This window comes from Trachemys scripta, chromosome 10, assembly GCF_013100865.1.
Source record: "Trachemys scripta elegans isolate TJP31775 chromosome 10, CAS_Tse_1.0, whole genome shotgun sequence".
Taxonomy (NCBI): Eukaryota; Metazoa; Chordata; order Testudines; family Emydidae; genus Trachemys; species Trachemys scripta.
Window position 1 is genome coordinate 66,100,312 of NC_048307.1, and position 24,268 is coordinate 66,124,579.

At 39.4% G+C, this 24,268-nt stretch overlaps 1 protein-coding gene across 1 annotated transcript; it reads right to left on the bottom strand.

Annotated features, from left to right (window-relative positions):
- Positions 1–1,068: 1,068 nt before the first annotated feature.
- FAM227B (family with sequence similarity 227 member B) lies at positions 1,069–23,712 on the bottom strand. The gene is made up of 9 exons (XM_034784894.1): positions 23,565–23,712; positions 21,304–21,553; positions 18,200–18,267; positions 17,772–17,816; positions 15,949–16,053; positions 11,493–11,591; positions 10,540–10,641; positions 7,456–7,582; positions 1,069–1,253 (listed from the first exon to the last, which is right to left on the bottom strand). The coding sequence occupies exons 1-9, from the start codon at positions 23,613–23,615 to the stop codon at positions 1,069–1,071; spliced, it is 1,032 nt and encodes a 343-aa protein (XP_034640785.1). The 5' UTR covers positions 23,616–23,712.
- Between the last annotated feature and the right edge of the window lie 556 nt (positions 23,713–24,268).

The following is a 24,268-nucleotide window of genomic DNA, read 5'->3' on the forward strand; positions in this document are numbered from 1 at the left end:
TCAGTTCACAGGAGAGCTGCTGCTGAGACTGCAGAGGAGTTGATGGGAGGCAGGTGGAAAAGCAGCTCTCCCTACTTTCGCCGCATAGAGATGGGGTTGATTCAAACTCTTCAGTTTAAAGATCATAGATGCAGCTCAGAAAATACATTTTCAATTTATAATCAAATATAAATTGTCAAGACTGGGGGCCACCACTTAGACCTTCCGGCATCATAGGTTGGACCCTCCCCCCAGTAGAGGAACTTGAACCAGGAAATTATATGGAACATGGATGCATGCTGGCATCATCAAGAGAATGGGCTTGAAGTAGGATGCTAAGCAGTGGGAAGGATCAAGAAAGCAGGGCCGGCTCCAGGTTTTCTGCCGCCCCAAGCGGCAAAAAAAAAAAAAAAAAAGCCGATTGGTGGCACTTCAGCGATAGCTCAATTGCGCCACTCCATTCCTCGGTGGCAGTTCGGCGGCGGGTACTTCACTCCCTCTCTTCCCCTTCGGCAGCAGCTCAAAGAGGAAGAGAGGGACTGAGGGACCCACAGCCGAATTCCCGACAAAGACCCGGACGTGCCACCCCAATATCAGACTGAGTGCCGTCCCTTTGTATTGGCTGCCCCAAGCCCCTGCTTCCTTAGCTGGTGCCTGGAGCCGGCCCTGCAAGAAAGACATGGAGTGGTGAAAGAGCTGGTCCACCAGGAGCAAGGAGAAGAAATGGTAACAGTAGGGGGAATGGTGGAAATAGGAGCCAGGCAGCAAGAAGGAGTAAGAGGAAGACTCATGTACCACTGGATGAAGTGGAGAAAGGGATCTCTGCACAATAGATGAATGGCCATATGGAGCCCTCATAGCAGCAGCTATTTTAAGTATTTGACATTCACATTCATTTTTTTCTTTACTGATTTCTCTAAATGCAAATATCAGCAAAACAGCAAGATATATGTATGAGTCAATCCAAAAGTTCCAAATTATTATAATTTTTTCATTTGGATACCCTTTACAAAATAAAATGGAAGTGTGAATAATGATTTCTGTTGACAATTATATTAGACTTTGCAAAGTTCTGTATGTTCCATTCAGCTATTCATGCTGCAATGCATTCTGTGCATTTAAAAAATACTCACAAGCTTCAATGACTGCTTTGGATTTGCCAGATCCCTTAACTGGTGCCTTGGTAACAGTATCTTTCTTGCTACTATTTACTGTGGGCTTCTTCAGGCCATCTAGATTCCATTTCTTCCAAGCAAATTTCTGTGGCTTTAGACCTGAAAAGCATAAGTTAACTTTAGAAAAAGAAAGAAGTAATTGGTGTTACTTTTGAAAGTTATCCTATACCAAACATGTTATCCTTTCAAATGAAGTTAAGACTTTTGATTCCTTTTCAGGTCCCTAATCTGCAAACAATTATGCACGTGCTTAACTTTAAAATAGTAAGCAATCGCTCTAACTTCCCTAGGAATTCTCACATTCTTGAAGTTAAGCACAGGCATGAGTGCTTGCAAGATCAGGCTCAGGGTTTGATTTTGTGCAGGTTATTATTTATTTTTATGCAATTAACAGAGATTCTTAATTTATGTCAGCCTTTGGAATAACAATATTATTTTCTTAATTACCATTTTATGAAAGTGTTTAGAGGGTTTTACCAAGTATTCTGGTCTTTAGCAGTGTTGCTCTAACTGCACAACCAATGCTCATGCATTTTACCATCTGCAGTCGAATTAGGAATAGTAGTGTCAGTTTTTCTTCAAGAGTTTTGAAATGCACATCTTCTTTAAAATTCATGTATTTGGTGACACATGGCTAATTTAAACAAAGTTTGTTGTGGCTCAAGCTAGACTTTCACTTGCTTGAGTAGTGTTATTTTTTTTAAAACAGTCTTTCTTTCCAGGTTTGGACCTTGAATGCTCATTTTACTATTCAATATTTTGTTTTCATTTCATTATCTTAATTTACTATTTTTGTTAACTTCCTTTTCCACTTGATTTTGTGTATGGATATCTTAAATTATATTTCATGAGAGGAGAAATACCTTTATTTTGTAGTTGTTCCCATTCTGGTAATTTGACATTACAAAACATTTACAATGAAAGATTTTGTTAAGGCTGCAAGTTATCCTGGAAGGGATGTATAATTTGCTTTATTCGGTGGCTTTCTATTTCCTTGCCAGTAGTGTTTTACTGCCTCTAACCCAAACGTTTCAGTATTTCCAGAAATATATGGAATCCAAGCCACAGCAGTGGTCTTCTAGTTATCTTTTGGCATTTGGTCCGACTGAATTCTTGATAACTCTGCCCACTGTCTATTTACAGTAGACACATATTACAAGCTAGATTCTTGGGTTTAACTAGCTCGTGCCAGTGCAAGACCCATCTGGGAGTTATGGTGCACATTTATCCCTCAGCAGGTTAACATGTATGCTGCTGTGAGCAGCAAGGTCTCACTGGGAATTAACTTTGTTCTTGCCCAGAGAAGCAATAAAAATATAATCCACAGCACATTATTCTGACTGCTAAGGAGTCCTGCCATGGTAAAACAGCATATGCAGAGAGGAGTGGTAGACTGTGACCTTGGTGTGCAGAGACCTCCTAAAATGAGATTTTTAATGCATTTTTTTTCTCTGAGTAATTTTCTCTTTGTCTCCTGGTAGATCAAAGTAATTTTTGCCTGAAAAACAATGCTTTTCAATAGAGGGGGGAAATATAGAGAAAAACATTTTTGGCATTTTATAGGTATATAAAATATATTTCTACTGTTTATCAGCAGCGCAATGTTTATCACACAGTGCCAATGCACATGTCAGTGAAGCCCACATTGGCTAAAATGTAAACAAATAAGCGCTAAAGTAGTCTGCATCTGATATATAGTCAATAGTCCAGATGAAGTTCAGTCTAAAAACATAAGAATGGCCGTAGTGGGTCAGACCCATGGTCTGTCAGTATCTAGTAGTCTCCCAGTATCCTGTCTTCCCACAGTGGCCAATGCAAGAGGCTTCAGAAGGAATGCTCCAGTGGCGCAATTGGTTAGCATGCAGTACTTATAGGGCAGTGCTGAGAGGAGATATGCTGAGGTTGTGGCTTTATCCACTTATTTGGCCCTGTGGAATGTAGAATTCCAGCCCAGGGGACACTGAGGAGGGGAGGAGTCAAAAATGCCCCTTTCACTTGTTACCTTGGGGAGAGGGATAGCATTGGCCTGCTAAACCCAGGGTTGTGAGTTCAATCCTTGAGGGGGCCATTTAGGGATCTGGGGCAAAAATCTGTCTGGGGATTGGTCCTGCTCTGAGCAGGGGGTTGGACTAGATGACCTCCTGAGGTCCCTTCCAACCCTGATATTCTATGAATGAACAGTACATGGCAATTATGGATGATCCAGTCCCTATGTGACAGTGTATATAAACCCCGACTAGCATGGAAGGGATAAGGAGCTGGATTGGCCCTTTCATGCTGCTGCTGCAAATCATGCCAAGACTGGAGGAGGAGCTAAAAGAGAGGGAACTCCACTCAGATGGGGGCAACCCTGGGAAAGGAACAAACTGTTCAGCTTCTCCAGCCCTGGAGAGAGGACAGACAGCCTACTGAGCCCCTGCCCTTGCAGAAGGAGGGTGCAGAACCCCTGAGTAGAAGGGGAAAAGAACAGAGGCTTGAACTGGCCCAGTGAGCTCTGAAGTGGACCTTGATACTCCCAGAGTCCCATATCCTGGAGGGACCTGCTTACAAGTTTTTCTTTAGTTTAACCTGTTTTGCTGACTATGGGATGTTTGGTGGCATCACAAGGGACATAGAGAAGGGACTTGACAGTGAAGAGTCCCCATCTGGAAGGTTGCCAGCCTGCTAAAAAGATGCCCCACAGCACCCACTGGGGTGGGGATGGAGTAATTGGATTCAAGCATGTGCACTCCCCATATAACCCAAAGGGGGTGCCCTACCCTACCACTGACAGATTTGTGACTGTCATCCAGTCCCAGCTTCTGGGAGTCAGAGTTAAGGATACCTGGAGCATGTGATTGTGTCCCTGCCCATCCTGACTAATAGCCATTGGTGGACCTATCCTCCATGAACTTATCTAATTCTTTTTTGAACCCAGTTTTACTTTTGGCCTTCAGAACATCCCATGACCATGAGTCCACAGGTTGACTGTGTGGTGTGAGTAGTACTTTTTAGTATTTGTTTTAAACCTGTTGCCTATTGAGTTCTTGTGTTAGGTAAAAGAGTAAATAACACTTCACTATTTGTTTTCTCCACACCAGTCATGGTTTTATAGACCTCTATCATATCCCCCCTTAGTCATCTCTTTTCCAAACTGAACAGCCCCAGTCTTTTTAATCTCTCCTCTATATCCCTAATAATATTTGTTGCTCCTCTCTGTACCTATTCCAATTCTAATATATCTTTTTTTGAGATGTGGTGACTAGAACTACACGCAGTACTCAAGGTGTGGGCATACCATGGCTTTATACATATAGAGGGATTATGATATTTTCTGTTTTATTATTTATCTCTTTCCTAAGGGTTCCTAGCATTCTGCCAGATTTTTTGACTGTCACAGCATATTAACCAGATATTTTCAGATAACTATCCACGACTCCACGATTTTTCTCGAGTGGTAACAGCTAATTTAGCTAACATCATTTATTATTTATCTCTTTCCTAAGGGTTCCTAGCATTCTGCCAGATTTTTTGACTGCCACAGCATATTAACCAGATATTTTCAGATAACTATCCACGACTCCAAGATTTTTCTCGAGTGGTAACAGCTAATTTAGCTAACATCATTTTGTATGTATAGTTGGGATTACATTGCATTACTTTGCACTTATCAACATTGAATTTCATCTCTATTTTGTTGCCCAGTCACCCAGTTTTATGAGATCCCTTTGTAACTCTTCACAGTCAGCTTTGGACTTAATTATCTTCACCTGCAAACTCTGTTACTGTGCCCGCACTGTTTACCTGCTTTTCCAAATCATTTATGAATATGTTGAACAGCACAGGTCTCAGAACGATCCTCAGGGGACCCCGCTATTTCCCTTCTCCAATGTGAAAGCTGACCATTCATTCTTACACTTCATTTCCTATATTTTAACCAGTTACTAATCCATGAGAGGACCTTCCCTCTTATCCCATGACTGCTTACTTTGCTTAAGAGCCTTTGGTGAGGAGGCTTGTCAAAGACTTTCTGAAAGTCCAACAACACTATATCAACTGGCTCACCCTTGTCTACATGCTTGTTTACCCCCTCAAAGAATTCTAATAGATTGGTAAAGCATGATTTCCTTTAAAAAAATCTCTCTTCCTCAATGTATTGTGTTCATCTATGTCTGGATGTTGATTAAAAGCAAATAAAATCTATTATTATTATTATACCTTGGTAATAGACCATGCAGACATTAATAATAAAAATTTCAAAATCAAATTCTGCTGCCAAAGAACGTCTATCAAACCAGACAAGCTTGGTTCCTGTAATAATCTTTATAGAAATTGAAAAAAATTGCTCCTGGAAAAGGGAATAAACTGCATTCACCCCAGGCTTTCCAGTTCCAAGTATTTTCACAGGACATTTAAGATTAATTAATGGGGAAGATGTTCTAGTGCTCCCTCCAACAGAGATAATTCACGTTGTCTGTCTCTGCCTTCTTTCTTTTCCAATATTCACACAATAGTTTCTTTTTCAATCATGGCCTGAAGATTTTGCATTCTTGCTGCATTGCTGTGCTCACCACAGATTCTTCCTGAATATTCCCTTCACACAGGGTCACAGAGAAAGAGTCAGCATGCTGCATAGGGTGACCAGATGTCCGGTTTTTGACTGGAACACCTGGTCAAAAAAGGATCCTGGCGGCTCCACTCAGCACTGCTAACCAGGCTGTTGACTGTCTGGTTGGCAGCACAGCGCGGCGTGGCTGGCAAGCACCCTCCTAGCCTCTGCTCCGCGCAGCTCTCCAGAAGCAGCCGGCATGTCCCCCGTCCAGCTCCTATGTGTAGGGCAGGGCTAGAGAACCTAGGGCACATGGGCCGGATCCAACCCCGTGGTTAATTTCATCTGGCCTACGGTGCCCCTCCCCCCGTGCTCCCCTCCCGTCCTCTGAACCCCTTGGTCCCAGCCTGGAGCACCCTCCTGCACCCCAAATCCCTCATCCCGGCCCCACATCAGAGCCTGCACCTCCAGCCAGAGCCCTCACTCCCCCACACCCCAACCCCCTGCCCCAGCCTGGAGTCCCCTCCACACCCTGAACCCCTCATTTCTGGCCCCACCCCAGAACCCGCACCCCCATGCCCAGTGGCCGTACCTCTTCCCACACCCCAAACCACTGCTTCAGCCTGGAGCTTTCTCCCATACTCCAAACCCCTCGGCTCCACCCCCCAGCCCGGAACTACCTCCTGCACCCCAAACCCATCATCCCTGGCCCCACCCCACAGCCTGCACCCCCAGCCTCTCACTTTCTAACCCCTCCCGCAACCCAGCCCCCTGAGCCAGCCCGGTGAAAATGAGCGAGTGAGTGAGGGTGGGGAGAGCAAGCGACAAAGTGGGGGATGGAGTGAGCGGGGGTAGGGCCTCAGAGAAGGGGCGGGACATGGACGGGGCCTCGGAGGAGAGGCGGGGCAGGGGTGTTCAGTTTTGTGTGAGTAGAAAGTTGGCAACCCTAATGGTGCACTGCACAGACTGCAGCTCACCGATAAGGAGACATTGATACATATACCTGGAGATCATTAGATCATTATACAATTGCTGGCTAATTCTGCAAAAGTTAAATATTTTTACAGGTATAGAATATATATATATATATAAATAAAACAGTTCCCAGATCTTTGCAATGAGGCAGAGATTACAGATTTGATGATAGCTTGTAAGGTCAGATGTGTTACGTTAAATATGTTAAGTGCTGGCATTATGCAAGAAAATTTAATTTCTAAGGTTAATACCCACTCACAAAACCTCAAATTCTATAATGCTGAGGCATCTTAAAGTACCATTAAACATTAAGTAACCTTAACTTTTAAAATTAATAAGAAATGAATTTATAATTTCATTAATGAATAAAGCTAAAGGTTCTAGACAAGCTTTCACAAATCCAATTAGCTAAGGTGCAAGTGGAAACGTACTGAGTTACATGCAGCTACAAAATAATTGACTTAAATTTTTCCTCAGTCAGGTCGAGGTTAATTGTTTCCTTAAATAAGTAAGAACATTTGTTCCACAGAGATGATGATGAACAATCAGCTCAAATTATCTCCATTTGTTTTCCAGTCTACCACCAATTGCTTTCCATTCTCTAACCAAGAGTTGGAATTTGAGATATTAATGCTCCAGACTCAGAAGAGCATCTTTGACAATAGGATTTCTTGTAATAGATTATTATTATTAAATACCACTAATGGGGTAAAAGTAATAATTTCTAAATGAGGGAAAGAAATCTGGAAATCCTAATATAATACATTTCAAAAATGTATTTAAATTAACTAACAGTACCTGATACCCACTGAAAAATTAAATCCACTAGTCCATCTTTAAATGCATCATCAAAAGATTTACTGGATTCTGGAAATGCTTCACAGAAAGCAACATAGATGACTTGTGACAAACAATCAGGATACACCTGCCAAAATAAGAATTAAACTGAATATAATAATTATAAGGTTAAAAAAGAGCTTAGTACTAATTTTACTATAGTTATAATTTTGTTTACATAAAAAAATTAAAGCGAAATGCAGTAATCATTGAACTAATACTTTCAAAAATAGTTTGTCTTTATTATTTGTATGAAATATTAAATATCTGTCAAATATAATAGCAGGTGTAATGGTCAATACCTTGCTGAAAAAGGGTACAAGTCAAGGTTGGCAGCTAGAACAAGAATTGTAAAATGCTGATTCCAAAAGACTACATTTATAATCTCTGAATGAGTCATTATGGGCTCAAATGAAGCATGGATGAGTGAATTGGGAATTAAAAAAAATTGCTTAAGGTTTAAGTAATCACTATATGTAATGAAAAATAAGCATTTTTGAAAATTTTGCCATGTTTATTTTAGGATCACATTTCATTGGTCACATATTGTTTGAGCCAGGTATTAATTTCAGATTGCCAGCATGTTGTTCTAACATTAGAAGTTGTCACTCTCCTCTCTCTTTCTTTCTCACCCACACCCACATTGCTCTGTTTTCTCTACCTAGAATATGTAGGTTCAGATATGTGCAGACTAACTTTAGCACCATATCAGCATTTTTATAATGCTAAAAAAGTCTATTCAGATAACATTTTCATAAGAAAATACTATGCAAATGTTTCGTTTTAATAATTTAAACCTAGGAGTTTATTTTAAATTTCATATCTGTCATGCAGGGTGAATAAAAACACAGCTGCTGCAACATATCAATCTGAATTTTAAATGCTAGCACATATCTGGATTCTGGTCCAAGCAATATCATAATATATGTTGCATACTAAACACTTACACCATACAAATATACATGTAACTATCTCTACTTTTAATTCCTCCTTGTGAGTGGGAGGCAAGACCCCACCCAGAACAACACCTCGTGGACTTGCACATGGCATTTTTAGACCTAATGACTATTTTCTCCTGGTTGATTGTACCACTTTGTGGCTACAGGGTTCCCAAATAGACACACCAACAGGAAAAGTCTAGCCAGAGTAAATTGTTTGTCATATATACAGAGTGAATGATGACGAAATAGCCTAGTAATAGCTTAAATGCAGCCCCACACTGGAGGAGTTCCAAATGCCACAGCCTCTCAGAGTCAGAATTACTGGCAGGAAAATCAAGAGTAAGTCTTAGTTTATTGGATGTTCTTTTGTGCTCACCACAGTATCTGAGAACCTCACATAAATTAATGAAAAAATCCACATAACTCCTATATGAGGAGGAGAATATGAGTATATAGTGTGTCATCTGAGGATCTCAAAATGCTTAACTAATATTAGATAATTGACAGTTTAGTTTTAATTGCCCTATTAATCCTAAGGAAGGGTGCAGCCCCTCTTGTAAGGTCCAGTAGATGACCTTTAGCTCAAGAAGTTGATAATTACGTCCTCAGCATTAACTTACATGTGATTTAGTAGAAATTTGTATTGTGCTTTTCAGTAGGAGTATGCTACATAAGGTAACATTTTCAAAAGTCCTTCAAGGCTAGATTCACAAAGGGGACTTAGGTGTTGCAACACTGAGCCTAACTCCTACGAGCCCTGCCACCCAGTGGTATTCACAGCACTGAGTTTGGCACCCAGGCTCCTCATACAACACATACGGAGAGTTAGGCACCTAAGAAAGGGATTTTCAGAAGCCAGTAGTGAAATGCAGAGGAAAGAGCAGGGAGAAGGCAGAGTTTAGGCATCTAAGCAGCTGATCTCTGCTCAGAATCTCAGACTTAAAAACCCTCTCCTGTAGTTAGCCATCTATGCCAGGTCAGCTGCTTAGGTAACCCATGCCCTACCTGCCAAAATGCTCTCTCTCTCTCTCTCCTGCTCATTTAGATACCTTTCTCATGCTGGCTCTATATGTCCCTGTGCCCTGAATGTTTTTTGTGCAGGTGCTGTGTTGTGTCCCCCCCCACAAAAATATGCTGCCATCTATCAGTATCCTGCATCTAGACTACCTGCTGCAGAGTCTGGCAGGTAACAGGTGTGCTTAAAGCACACCTACAGGATAAGGCCCTGGAGGTGAGGTAAGCATTCTCTCTCCTACTTCAAAAATCCCACTTCAGGGCTTCTGCTTCAGCTACTGCTCTGAGCAGCTTGTTAGCTGTTGGGTGGCAGCAGAACTTAGGGTACATCTACACTACAGGGGGGAGTCGATTTAAGATACGCAAATTCAGCTACGTGAATAGCGTAGCTGAATTCGACGTATCGCAGCCGACTTACCCCGTTGTGAGGACGGCGGCAAAATCGACTTCTGCGGCTTTCTGTCGGCGGCGCTTACTACCACCTCCGCTGGTGGAGTTAGAGCGCCGATTTGGGGATCGATTGTCGCGTCCCAACGGGACGCGATAAATCGATCCCCGAGAGGTCGATTTCTACCCGCCGATTCAGGCGGGTAGTGTAGACCTAGCCCCAGATTGCTTTGTAAATGCTTACCAGCAGAAACTTAGGTGCTCAAGGTACCGAGGCAGCTAAAGGGATTAGGTGGCACATGAGCTGTAGCTTTGAAAATGTCAGCAGTACCTACATGGTGGCCTTAGGCATCAATTTACCTCTTTTGGTGCCTAAATCCCTTTAAAAGTCTGATCTTTTGGCCTCTGGTACTTTTGAAAATTTTCCCTGGGCAGCTGCTGCTCCCTAACTTCTATTTCCTTTTGTTCAGCCAGAAACCCCCTATACATCTCTCCCAAAACATGTATTGTTTAAGCAAGGGAATGTTTGTGTCTATGTGAGTGGGGGAGCTTGTCTCTGTATGGCTTTTCCCTCTGCCATACCAATTTCCATGAAATTAATGCATTTTTCCACACCATGTACAAGGAGGAAGAAAAAGAGCTTTAAAAACTTGCCAAACTTAAATAACTAATCATTGCAACTCATATGTTACCATACCATTACCTGAAAAAAAGCATCTTTAGTATCACTGGGGACACACAGGAAAAGTGATACAAAGCTGTCTGCAATTCTGTCAAACAAGTAATCTTGATCTTCTTGATTAGGCTTAAAAGGAAAAATCAACATAAAATCAGAAATAGTTATGAATTAACATGATGATGGTCAGAATTTAGGCCCCGACTCAGCAGGGTACTTATGCATGCGAGCAATTCCACTACAGATAATATAATGACTTACATGTTTAAAATTAGACATGTGCTTAAATACCCTGTTGAACTGTGGCATTAGCAATTTCCTGTAGCATTTAATCTGACGATATCAGGAACAACACTGTTATTCATATTCCCAAAGTAATTTTACATTTTGCTGTATTCTTTCCCCCTTTAAATTAACAGTTTTCTTAATTTGTTGCAAAAGCTCTTATTTGGCACAGCACTTAAGCACATGCTTAATTTGAAGCACGGGTTTAATCCATCCCTATTAAGCACCACCTTAAATGTTGGGCTGAAGCACTGTACTGAGTCAAGGGTAGCTCACAAGCACAGTCATGCACTGTATGAATATTTTCCCTTGGCTCCTCAGTTATGTACATATTGATAGTGTCAGGTAACAAAAGTAGTGATATTTTTGCTTTATGTTCTTATATTTAATTATTTCAAAATCTTGCATAAATCTTAGCATCATTAAACAAAGTAAGCAAAGCTAAAGTAAACAGTCAATTCTGGCTTAAAGTTTTATTTTATTATTCAGTGATATAAACCTTCTGTCTTAAATGGCTCTTCACAAGTAAAATGTTTGTCCTCTGAGATCAGATTAAAGTTAGATGTTTCATTCTGGGCCTACTTCTGCTGAAGTATCTATTCAATCTATGGATCATGACTTTGTAAAACAAGAAATTGTTATTTTATACATTTGATTAGAAGACATGTAAGAATAATTTTGTTATATGTTTATACCTTAAACTTTTGAAGAAACCACCACCAAAAACAATCCTGTAAAACAGCAATAGATGCTTCTGAGAGAAACAACTTTCTCCAAACTTTATAAACTTCTCCCTGTTGAAACAAACTTTTTGTTAAATTTATTTATTCAGACTGTAGAAATGTGAAAAGTTAAAGAGCGCAAGTGGTGCACTTCATAACAAAATCCAGCAGATAGTAGAAAAATGCCTTAGCTTCAGCAAACACTTGGAAAAAACCTCAAGAGGAAAATGCTTAGCTTTAAGTTGAAGAGAAGCAGTTTCTTTCAAAATTATCCACTATGTTGGGTACAACATGGGGTACTCAAGTGGATACAACGAAAGCCTGATATTCTTAAGTGCCAAGCATTTGCAGCTTGCATTGGCTTTGACTGGAATTACAGATATTCAGCATATCTGAAACTCAGGTCCTAAGTGTCTCTAATTTGGCACTCAAAAACTGAGATACACAAAATTAGTATTCTCGCACTTCTTATCAAACTGTCTGTACTGGGCTATCTTGATTATCACTTCAAAAGTTTTTTTTTTTTCTCTCTTACTTAATTGGCCTCTCAGAGTTGGTAAGACAACTCCCACCTGTTTATGCTCTCTGTATGTGTGTATATATATCTCCTCAATATTTATTCCACTCTGTATGCATCCGAAGAAGTGGGCTGTAGTCCACGAAAGCTTATGCTCTAATAAATTTGTTAGTCTCTAAGGTGCCACAAGTACTCCTGTTCTTTTTGCGGATACAGACTAACACAGCTGCTACTCTGAAACCTGACAAAATTAGTGAGGCCTTAGGTAGTGTTCTTTGCATTTGAATCCTAAAAATGAGTTCAACACAATGGCAATTTAAAAACAATACCTCAGAGAATAAGAGTAGCTAGCCAAATCAATAAAGCAGATTCAGATATAGGTTCCATTTATTCCCCTCTGCATCAGGTAACAGGCAGAAATTATGAACTGTGCATGGCCCCTGTGCAGAAGTATTAGTGAGGTTTTAGGATTGTCCTGGTGGGTAGCTCTACAGGGCAAGGCACACATTAGCCAATGGTGCTGGAACTAGGGTGCTGGGGGTGTGGCAGCACCCTCTGGACTGAAGTGGTTTCTATCATACACAAGGCATTCAGTTTTGTTCAATGTCTTTCAGCCCCCCCACTATAAAAACTGTTCCAACGCCACTGAACCTGGCCCTAAAATATTACAATTAATGCCATAAAAAGACTTTAAAACTCACATAATGGTATTTTTTCAATATGCTTATGTAGAATGCAATTGCAGACTTCTACATTTTTTTTCAAAATGAGGCTGTTATTATAAAGTACTACATTACACAAATTGTATTTCTAAAGTTAAATTTTTGAAGCAGTTATTAAATCTGTTACTATCTGATAACTGAGGAATTGTAAATATTATGTAATTTATGTACTGAATTTTTCTGGAATTCATGCATTTTGACTGTGTCAGGTTTATTTATTATGGCAGCTATTAATTTCCTGTCATTTGCTGAAGGTAAAGTAGTGTCAGAATGACAAAGAACAGACTTTTTGGAGTTGGGGGTGGTACTAAAATTATGGTTTTTGAACTGTCCAAGTCATTTTTGGGTCTATATAGCAGGCTTTCTGACAGCATTGTGTGCCAAACATATGCATACATAAGTAATTTTTTAAAAAGTAAAAAATTTGTATATTTTGAATCTAAACATCTTGTTGAAGGCTGGTAGTGAAATATTAACGTTAAAAGTAATGTTCAGTCCCTCAAAATATACAGCACTATAATTTTTTTTGTAAAAGTTATTACCAGCTATTCAAAGAATTACAGTTGACCTAAACACTTATTTGGGATAAGTCTTCAAAGGGTTATAAAAGGTTATAACTCTGCCCCTCCCATTACAGTCTACGGATGAATTAGATTAGATAATAGGGAAAAAAGGAAGGTTGTATAGTTCTTGTCACTGGAAGCTTTTAAGAACACGCTAGACAAACATCTGTCAGAGATGGTGTAGGTATTCGTAAACACTTGCACCCTCCTCTTTGCCTCATCTGTTAGTACCCCTCCTTCCCTGTTAAGTAATGGACTTACACTTTCCTTCATCTTACTTCTAATGCATTTATAGAATCTTTTTATTGTCTTTTATGTCCCTTGCTAGTTGTAACTCATTTTATGCCTCTCTGATTTTGTCTCCATGCTTGTGCTCTTCTTTTGTACTTATCCTTAGCAATTTGTCCTTGTTTTCACTCTTTGTAGGATTCCTTTTTGATTTTCAGGTATTTAAAGAGCTCCTGATACAGCTATATTTGTTTCTTCCTATCTTTACTCTGCTTTGGGATAGTTTGCTGTTATGCCTTTAATGCTGTCCCGTTGAGAAACTGCCAGCTGTCCTGAACTTCTTTTTCTTTCCCTTGGGACCTTGTCTACCAATTCTCTACCTTTGTTTATCCTCTTCTAAACAAAAGAGGCAGCTGGAGAGTCTGCTGGTAAGTGGCATTGAAGCTTCACATGTAGGGCAGATTTTGAACCCTGGGAATTTTGTTTCTTCCATATTGTTAGAGCTCCTCTAATGGATGGAGGGGAGAAGTCTAGCCAATAAATTAAATCTCTCACACACACAAAATCTGGTTTTGGTGCCAACAGGCAAAAAGACTAAAACTATTAACTGAGAACTAACTAATTAACAATAATAACTAACACTAGCACCAAGAAGCAAGTGGACTCTGGAGGGGTTCCTTCTTGCTGCCACAGGAATTAAGAAGGAACTGAGGGATAGCAGGGACCACTCTGCCTTTTATGTTCTTGAGTGGGAGGTGCAAGGACATCTAGCAGGCACAGTCCTATTGGGCACTACTGCCCGAAAGAATCCCATTTTGTACAAGATGGGTGCGCACCGAGAGTAGAATCTATGTGCACAATCTTTTGAAGAAACAGAGGGCTTGTCTTAACTGACCTATTAGCTTGGGGTGTAACTCAAGTTTTTCCCTAACCTGATTCCTGTACACAAACACAAACCTCCAGCTCAACATAAGTGGTGCTTTAAATTTGAGCTAGATTGCGTATAAGGGAACTTTAACACATACACACCAAAGCTTGCGTGCTGCTGCGCTAGTAATGCAATGGGATGCAGGAACCTGAATTACAACTCATCAGCTTCTAACAGAATCCCTCTGATAATCCAATCACTCTGTGTAGCTTAAGTGGTGTTTCCCAGTGTGGTCATTCTCACTTCCCTCTCACAGCTAGGCAGGTATCAGGATCCCACCTACAGGGTGGGGGAAGAGGCCAGGGCCATGGTTATAATGGACATGGTCTGAGTTCAGTTTAGAGCGTTCAAGGCCAGAAGCAGCAGTCAAGGTTGGAATCGAGGTCAATGAGTTGCACCATGTCAGAGCCAAGTGAGTCAGCCAAAGTACGGTTAGTAAAACGGAGGCAGGGCAAGATGCAATAATGGAGCAGGGAACCAGGAACAAAGGCAGCCTGAGGAGTTAGGAGCAGAGCAGGGGACCAGGAACCGGAAGCAAGGCTTGGCATCAGGAGCAGGACTGGGGCCAGAAACCAGCAGTGAGGCAATGTATCAAGGGTCTGTTTGCAGCAGCAAGCGGGAAATCCACCTAGTTGCACAAACAGCCTCCAGATGTTCTCCCTAGGACAATTAGAGAATGCAGTAGGCTCTGCCAGTCAGGACCTCTATGGGTGAGACATCCAGTGGAGCTTGAACCCATAGGGCTCATTGGCTGCTGTTCCCTGCTTCACCAGACCTGTGGTTTGGCTGTGTGGACAAGGGAGCCACACAGGAGCCTGCAGACCTGGGTTCCAGGTCCATGGATCCTCACAGCAGGAGTCCTGTAGACAACAGCCTCATGCACTACACAGGCCTGATTCATTCCTTGAGCACTGTCCATCCTGTGGATTGAATGAGAGATGGATCCTGTGCAAAAATACCACGTGATCATGTAATTCAAAACTATACTATAATGCATATACAGAAGGAGGCTGAATTAAGGTTATATAGGCAACCCTAATTTTGGCATTTTGGCCCACATCCCTAAAGGTATTAAGATGCCTAACTCCTATTAATTTTAATGGGAGTTAGGTGCCTAAATACCTTTGAAGATCTGGAACTTACTAACTGAGTGCTTAACTTTGCAACTCTAATGTTAATTTAATGTATTTTTCCCCAATATAATAATAGATCAGGTTTGAGACACAAGAAAAAACTTTGAGGGGAAACGTTCATTGCTGCTGCCTGAGGTGAGCCAGTTGTGTGTATAAATAATGGACTTCACTGTCTAGATTTCTCAGTGTGGCATCTTTCATGAATTAAAAAAACCTAAAGAAAAAATGGAATATGAACATTTTAAAATATATGTTTACTTAAGATATAAACCATAAAGATCTGGCACTATTTTATGTTAGCAGTTTCTATTTAGCAAACTAGAGTAAAGTGTACATACTTTGAAATTGTGAGCTTTTATAACCAAGTCCCAAAGTTTTGCTGCTTCCAAATGTCTTGGTAGTTCTGTAAGCTGTTTTAACTTGAAACCTGGGTATCTATAATTCTAAAAGGAAAAAATGTTTAATTACTAATTATTACATTCCTTGTAGTTTCTCTTTTTTTGCTGAGAACATATCACTTCAAATGTATCCACCATATATTTTTTCTAAAGTGAAATTGAAGACACTTACCCACAATGGAAATGTTCCATTGTTGGGAGTCCCATTTTTTCAGTAGTATTTTCTTTACCAATTACTTTCTCTGATTGTCCAGACTCAATGAGAGGTCCAATTATCAAATCAGTCAAGGTACAGCAAGAAATTGCTGCCTGATCATTAATAAATGTTTTGCATCCTTATGATTCTGTCTCAAAAATTACTTCCCCCCCATAAGCTATAGAGTAAAACCCCAGTCAAGGTATTTTGCTTGGTTTTATATTTAAGTCAGCAGTTCAATTTGCGATCATATTTTGCTATTTCCCAGCCCCTGCCTTCATTTCCTTGTTGAAGCTAGTCACTGCAGAGTCATTCTGTTAACTGTATGGCAAGTGCATAACAGACAGTGTTCCAGCAGAGGCCATGGACATAGCTAAGAAAGAAATTCTCCTTCTGCCTGACATCACCCTCATATAATTTGAACATGCTGTATGTTTTTTATTTCACGCCAGGAAGTGGGTCAGTTTGTATTTCAGAGTACAGAAAGCAAAATAAAAATAAGAAGAATGCTTAGCATTTACATAGCACTCATAGTATAATGCAAATATTACCACTCTATGCAGAAAATACCACTCTTGTGAGCTAAGTGGGTTCTGATCTAGTGATGTCAATAAAATTACTCATGCAATTCATGTGAGCAGGTTTTGGTCCTTAACTTTAGAGAAGTCTCAGAAGAACACAGAACCTGATTTGCTATTTTTAGATGTATCAGTAATATTTTTCTTAACTTAAATTAGCTCAGTTATAAATACATTATTGTGTTGTGATAGAAGTTTACATCTGTTCTCATTTCATATTATCTCTATGAAATTTAGTCAGTTAATATTTTAGTGCTCAGTTCCACAACACTGACACCTATCACTAACTTTACTTATGTAAGTAATCACATTGATGCCTGAAATGGAGCAGTCAGAATCCCTGGCTGTCCCAGTGGCGCCTTGTGTGCTCTTACCAGTCAGATTTGGTTAAATGCTCCTTTAACTTATGGCAGGAGCAGAAGCAGACTCATAGGTGGCTGAAGAAAATGTTTTTGGGGTAGAGAGGCTCAGCGGGGGCATATCCATGAGTGGGCCTAGGTGGGCTACGGCTCACGCAGTTAGCACCCAATTAAGCCTCCATCATAGCAGTAGTGAAGGGGCTTTTTCTGGCAGAGATCAATTTTGGGGAGACTGAGTCCCCTCTAGCCTTAGCTACCCACTGCCTACGAGCAGCCCCAAACAGCCCCAGGAATCAGGAGAATATAAAACTGACACAAAGCTACTGTTGCTTCCCCCATAGGTTCTTCATTAAGCACAGCTTAGAGAAAACCAAAAATTAAGCCCCAAGTATTCATTCATGACATGTCAATTAAATCAAATTAAATCAACACACTCACACCATATTTGGATTTTCCATTATGTGGTATATCTAAATGTATATAATTAATAAAAATAATATTGAATCTTTAATATATATATTTGGGGCCTAATTCTGTATTCCTTTCTTTCCCTAAATTGACAGTGTTGACACAATATATTGGTTTGATATTATACTGTAATCTACTTTATTATATGTTTAGCAAACTTACCTTTACATTTTTTCTGCTTGATTCCTCAGCGATATATTTAACAATCTGAAAAATGTTTTAAACAAACCATTCAAAACTAATGTTAAATGCACTTCTTACCATGAATTAAACATCTTGTATTCTCAGATAAAGGAAAACGCTTTCAGCTGATGACATATTACAAGACAGAACTTAAAATAGCCCAAGTATGACTTCAAATTGAAAAACATGGCCTGTGACACTCAAAGGCTTTAGGTCTTATCTACACTACAGAATATAGTATGACAATATAAAGAACGATCACATTTTTGAGTAGTTTTATCTGTGTGATCATATAGGGCGGACCACAATCTCAGTCTAAGATGCAAGATAGAGGCCTCTTTGAAAATTTGGTCTTCACTGTCTAAACCTGTAACAGAATGAAAAAAAAAATTCAATAAATAGTATACCTTTGTTTTCCTCATCTTGCCTGTTTGAATTGAAATTTCTTCTGAATCAGTAAGTTGAGTATCATTGGCTTAAAAAAAAAGAGTAAGAATTAGCAACAAAATAGTCAGTTCTGTTTTTTCAGCTTCAGGACAAATTCAAGATCTTGACCAAACTAAGGCTCCAAATGTGCAAATATTAATAGGCTTAATTTTATGCAGTGTGTAGTCCTACTGACTCATCTTTGAGATGAATGGTAGGCTCCCATTTCCTTTCTGTATACCTCATCTTCTGTTTAAGAACTACATTTGTGGAGGATGTGACAAGCTGAAGTCTCATTCTTGCAAAGACGTTTGTATGTACAGTACTTTACTCATACAAAGTTAAGCTCATGCATAAGTTTTTGCAGGATCAGGACCTAAGTTTGCTCCTTTTTATTATAAATTTAACACTGCACACATGCATTTGCAACTGGAAGTTAAGGGTTAAACTTTAACTAAATAAAATGTAATGGCTTAATACACTGTGAGCAAACTGCTGTTAAGAATCATTGCCCATGTCTAACACCTCCAGGCATATTCACTTTATAAATTTAAAAAACACATTATCCAATTGCATCTATTGTGCACCTATTTGTTCTTTATGTGATGGAATGAAGAGGAGAGTGCATCCCTAGGACTTAAGAGTGGTACCTTTCTTTTAAGTTTCTGACATTCGGGGGAGTTTGCACAGCTGTGGAATTTTGTGTATTTATGAGTTCTTTACAATTAATGATTTTTGACTTACAATACCAACACGAGGAATTAATCCAATTTTACAAATAGAGGACTGAGACACAGAGTGATTAAAGGCTTGTCTACATGGTGGGGTAATGCACTCTATGGGGCTTTGATTTCTAAAGCACGCTAACATGCTGTGCATCAACTGGTCCATGTAGACCCTGCGGGTGCACACCAAAGGTTTCTAGTGCTCTTTTAAAGCATACTAACAGGGTCTACGTCAACCACTTAATGCGTAAAACTTTAGTGAGCTTTAGAAATCACAACCCGATAAAACACATTACCCCACCGTGTAGACAAACCCTAAGTGCTCATGCTTAACCAGAAGATTATCCTTGTGGGGTGGGGTGGGGTGGGGTGGGTGGGGGGAGAAGCATGAGCTTGTTATCAATTGTCATACATGAACTTTTTCTGAATTTTCACCATGTAAAAATTTACTTCATACTTTGTACCCATATAATTTTTCTTGATCCACAAAACTCAACTACCACATATTATTCAGAAAAAATACCACTTCCAAAAAGTATCATTAGCTGCAGCGAAGGAAGTGTTAACTATCTGCTTTGATATAATTTGTAACTTCTCGTGTATTACTTTTGGGTCAAACAATGCTTTTCAGAACAATGTCTCTGACTTAACAGAACACAGCAGTTAAGCACATGCTCAAGTACTCTGCCGATTTGGGACTAATTTTAGGGATTCAGTGGCTGGCTCCACTCAGTCACTTTTAAGTAAGTGGCAAGCTTTTTTTCAACAGTTTTTCCATAGTTTTATTGTTGTTAGCACCTAATAATGTCATTGCAGTGCCTAATTCAAAATACATTTTAGCAAACAAACCAATTCAGGATCTATTAAGCAAGAAGACATGAATAAAACAATTGTACATGAGAAAACAAAACAAAACTTTTTTCAAAAGTTAGAGTGCTTGAAGTCCTGAAATTCACAAATCAACATATTTGAAGAAAATGATAATATATTGTATATCAGGTAGCCCAATAGGATATAATGAGAATGCCCAGACTTTGAAAAATCAGGATGAATGTATATATAATTGTGTGGATATATCTTAGGAAATAATATATCTAATATTCAGAGAGTGTTCATCAGAAAACAAAAATAATAAAATAACATTTTTCTATGTACATGGAATTGAGTATTTTGTCATTGCAGTGAAGAAACCAAGCAGAAATAATTAGATTTCAGCTCACAGATAAATTAATAATCAATTGACAATCCTACTGTATCTACAACATCAGGACCACATCTCCCAGGAGATCCCAATATATACATAATGCAGAAAACAATACTGAAATCAGTTTACTAATATTTTCAAGATACAAAATTTCATAAAATAGTAAATATAAAAGATAAATACTGGACAAGATTCTCAGCTGATGTGTACTGGCATATCTCTATTTATCTAGTTAAATATCCAAACACAATTATTTAGTTGCAATAATAATATCCCTGCAGCCATAGCAATTCAAGATACAATCTGCTAAGCTACTTCTAAGGAAAACCAATGTGCTACAGGACATGGTGCTGATGATTCAAGATGTGGCTCTCCCCTTTTTAACTCACTATTGAACCAGTGGCCCAGCATGGACTGACAACGCATTGCTGGAAGTGTCTTTCAGATGAGATGTAAAGTTGAGGTTCTAGTCAACTGTGGTGACGAAGGACAACATTTTCATCCACTCTCAGCCAGAGGGTATTTTTTGTGTTCACTTATCTGAGCCTCACTGATTGCACCAAAGGAATGCATATATTTTGTGTAGGTGAATTGTATGTATTCATTTACTCCATTCCCCCTGAAGCAGGTGGACTGGGAAAACAGGTAAATGGCAGAGCCTTGGCTCCACATTCCCAGTGCATCAATGTAGCTGAACTGGTGTAGGTTAGTGTAATTTGTTGTAAGTATAGGAAACAAGAAAGGAATTATGCCTCTTTGAGGCACAGTGACTCCCTGGGCTACTCTTACAGTGATATATATGCATATATGTTTCCCAGGACTACTCCTGAGTCTACACCTTATGCACCATTCCTTACCCAAGGCTATACATGAAGATACAATCCTATTGAACACTGCATGATCATTTTCTACTGTGCAAGTTTCATTCTACTTTATTTCACTGGATCTTTATCCAATTCTCTGTCTATATATACACACTGCTTTCCTCCCCCGCTTCCCCTATACTAGACAGCATACTCTCACAGCTATTTCCAAAAACTGGAACATAATCACTAGGGCTAAGCCAGAATTTAAACGTTGGGAAATGGATTAAATTACTTCATTGACCTTTCAACCATTATTCCCAGTAGTAATAACTAAAATAATTGCCCATTACTTTGCTCTAGTGAAACACGATGGTCATCTTCCTCTGTTGGTCTTTGCTGAAAAGAAAATATTTTTTCAGCATGTTTCTTCAGTTCAGTTGTGCATTCATCTATTCTCTTCTCCAAATCTGAGACACGGCTGATTTGTAGTGGAGCATTTTCATACAGAAACTTAGAAATAGTATCAAATGAATAGTCATTTCTTAATTTGTCCACCAAAGGACGATCTTCATCTAGAAACGGAAATCTTGGCCAATCATCCTGCAATAATTACGTTAAAAATAATTACTCATAAGCATCATCAAAAATGTTAAGATAAAATTAAGAATCAATCATATGTGACATTTACATTTTTACAATGCACTGCAGTTCCAGTACAAACACACATTTCCTATTCATTTTAATGACCTCTAATTTTGACATCATTGTTTGACTCTAATTTCTTCTTATGTTGAATAGCACACTCACATTTGGTTACAACAGTCAGCAAAAAATAGGAATGGGCCAGAGAAGGGCAGAACAAATTCATGTTGGGTGAAGGGCTTTATACACCTCTACTCAGATATAACGCGACCCGATATAACACCAATTTGGATATAACATGGTAAAGCAGTGCTCCGGGGGGTGGGGCTGCGCACTCTGGTGGATCAAAGCAAGTTCGATATAACGCGGTTTCACCTATATCGCGGTAAGATTTTTTGGCCCCCGAGGACACCGTTATATCGGGGTAGAGGTTTACAAGGACTAATTAACAAGACTAGGACTTTTTAGTTTGAAAAGGAGACATCATGCATAGAAGAGTTATCATGGTTCTAAGGACACAAATAAAGTCCTTTGTAATTTATGTTCTCTGAAAGTATAGTACTGTCTTCCATCTGTGGTGCATGCCCCTGAAAGCAGAGGCACGGACTAAGGTCCTCAGTCCAGCAAAGCACTTAAAACTGGTGCTTAACTTTAGGCAAGCATGTAATCCCATTGAAGTATTTAAAATTACCCATGGGATTAAGTACTATGCTGGAGCAGGGACTAAATGCTAAAGCGTACAATCATAATAAATTGATGATGACTATACCAGGATTGGACACTGTTCAACCCCACGGTAAACAATGGACATGTTCTAATCTGTTAATAGTGTTGCCCCTTTTGACCTGAGCGGTTAGCCAAAAATTTGGGGTCCACTATGTTGTCGCAGTTAGGAGGAAAAGGTGGTGATAGTCAGGTATTTCTTTCATGCAGTTTTGTATATTTACAAAGAATGTATGAAGTTTTGTGTCTCTGAATGCAGAAGCAATCAAATGGCAGGAAACAGCTTTCTTTGCTAACAGCACTAAGAGCACTCTTTTCACTGTGCACCCTAACCCAAAAACCTTGCCCCAGATTTCTTCCAAGGTCAACCAATGTGCTTTCATCAGCTCTTTCAGGCTGCCTCTCCCTCAGTCTTTCCCTGGTTTATGTCTGTTCTGCCTCCCACCACCCAACCCCAAAATAATACTCAACAAAAGCTCCTGGGTGGGTTCACATACTTCTTTTCTCTTCACTGGGAGTCTATCCTTACAGTTATGTTAATTGAAGGGTGAATTCACATCTGTCAGTCTCAAACGAGGTTTTAACTCAACCCAAAGAAGGCTTCACCCATATACCAACTAATCATCCTCTGTAACGAATAGATATAGGTCCACTGCAGTGGTCTCTCTCTCCAAACAAGAATGGATGATTGGCTGAAGCATCACTAGTAATCAGTCTTAACATGGAATGTTTTGGTGGTATACAGTTTGTAGAATTTACAGGGAGATCAGGAAAATCTCCCCTACAAGTTTATCAACGCAAGACAAGGTAGAATGGCTAAATAAGCAAAACTGATCATTCCCCCTTTCACAGTTGGCAGAACTTTTTGTCTTTGGCCTTGCTGTTACGGTAATAAAGTTGTGGCCTGGTCATCTATTTTAAACAAGCTATGAGTCAGTGTGCTCTCTCAAGCATGCCCTCCACAATACAACAGGAATTACTGCTACAGCAGACACAAAACTTCCTCCGCGGCCTATCTATGAAAAAAATGCAGGTTAACAACAGAAGCGCTGTTCTCTGGAAGGTTTCGCCATTTCTACAAAGCTCTTAGTTTCCACTGCCCAAGGGCCTGGGAAATACAATCCATGTTCAAAACTTGGTTTTCAATATTTATATTCATATGTCTTTTGCTCAAGGCCTTGTTCTTGCTTGTTTACTCCACTACACACACACACGGGTAGTTAAAATAATAAGCATTTTTACTCACCAATTTCTGAGACTGTAAGAATTCTTCAAAAGTACCAGGCGGCCCTTGCATCTTCTATCAAAGTACAAATATGAATTACTCTTATAAAAATACCTTATAAAATTGAGATGGAGTTTAAGGTATTGTTCTTAGTAAACAAAGCAAACACCATGATGTATACAGTATATACTCATTAGTTAGCACTAATAAATGAGAGACCCATTGAGTGTTACCTAATTTTGAGAATTAATAAACATGAGAACAAATGTGAAGACAAGAAAGGAAACAGCATCACAAAATGTAGTTTTTCATGTATTTTGACTAGTGTGAAATATTTATAAACAACACTTTTTAGTATATTAATAGATATACTGCAATATACTTTGTAAAAGTAGTAAAGTCTTATTAGTATGATAATCTGAATTGTTCTTAATTCAATTTTTTGCTTAGAAGTGGGGAGAAGTATCAGGTTTGCAGATTAGCAAATAGTCCCATTGAAATCACCCCATTGACATTTCCTGAGTTTAGGGCAATTAAAAACTCAGCCATAATTTTAAAAAAGCCTGTGCAGAAAACTAGCCTGAGAAATCTTTTAGAAAAGTTATCAGAGTAGCGGCCGTGTTAGTCTGTATCCGCAAAAAGAACAGGAGTACTTGTGGCACCTTAGAGACTAACAAATTTATTAGAGCATAAGCTTTCGTGGACTACAGCCCACTTCTTCGGCT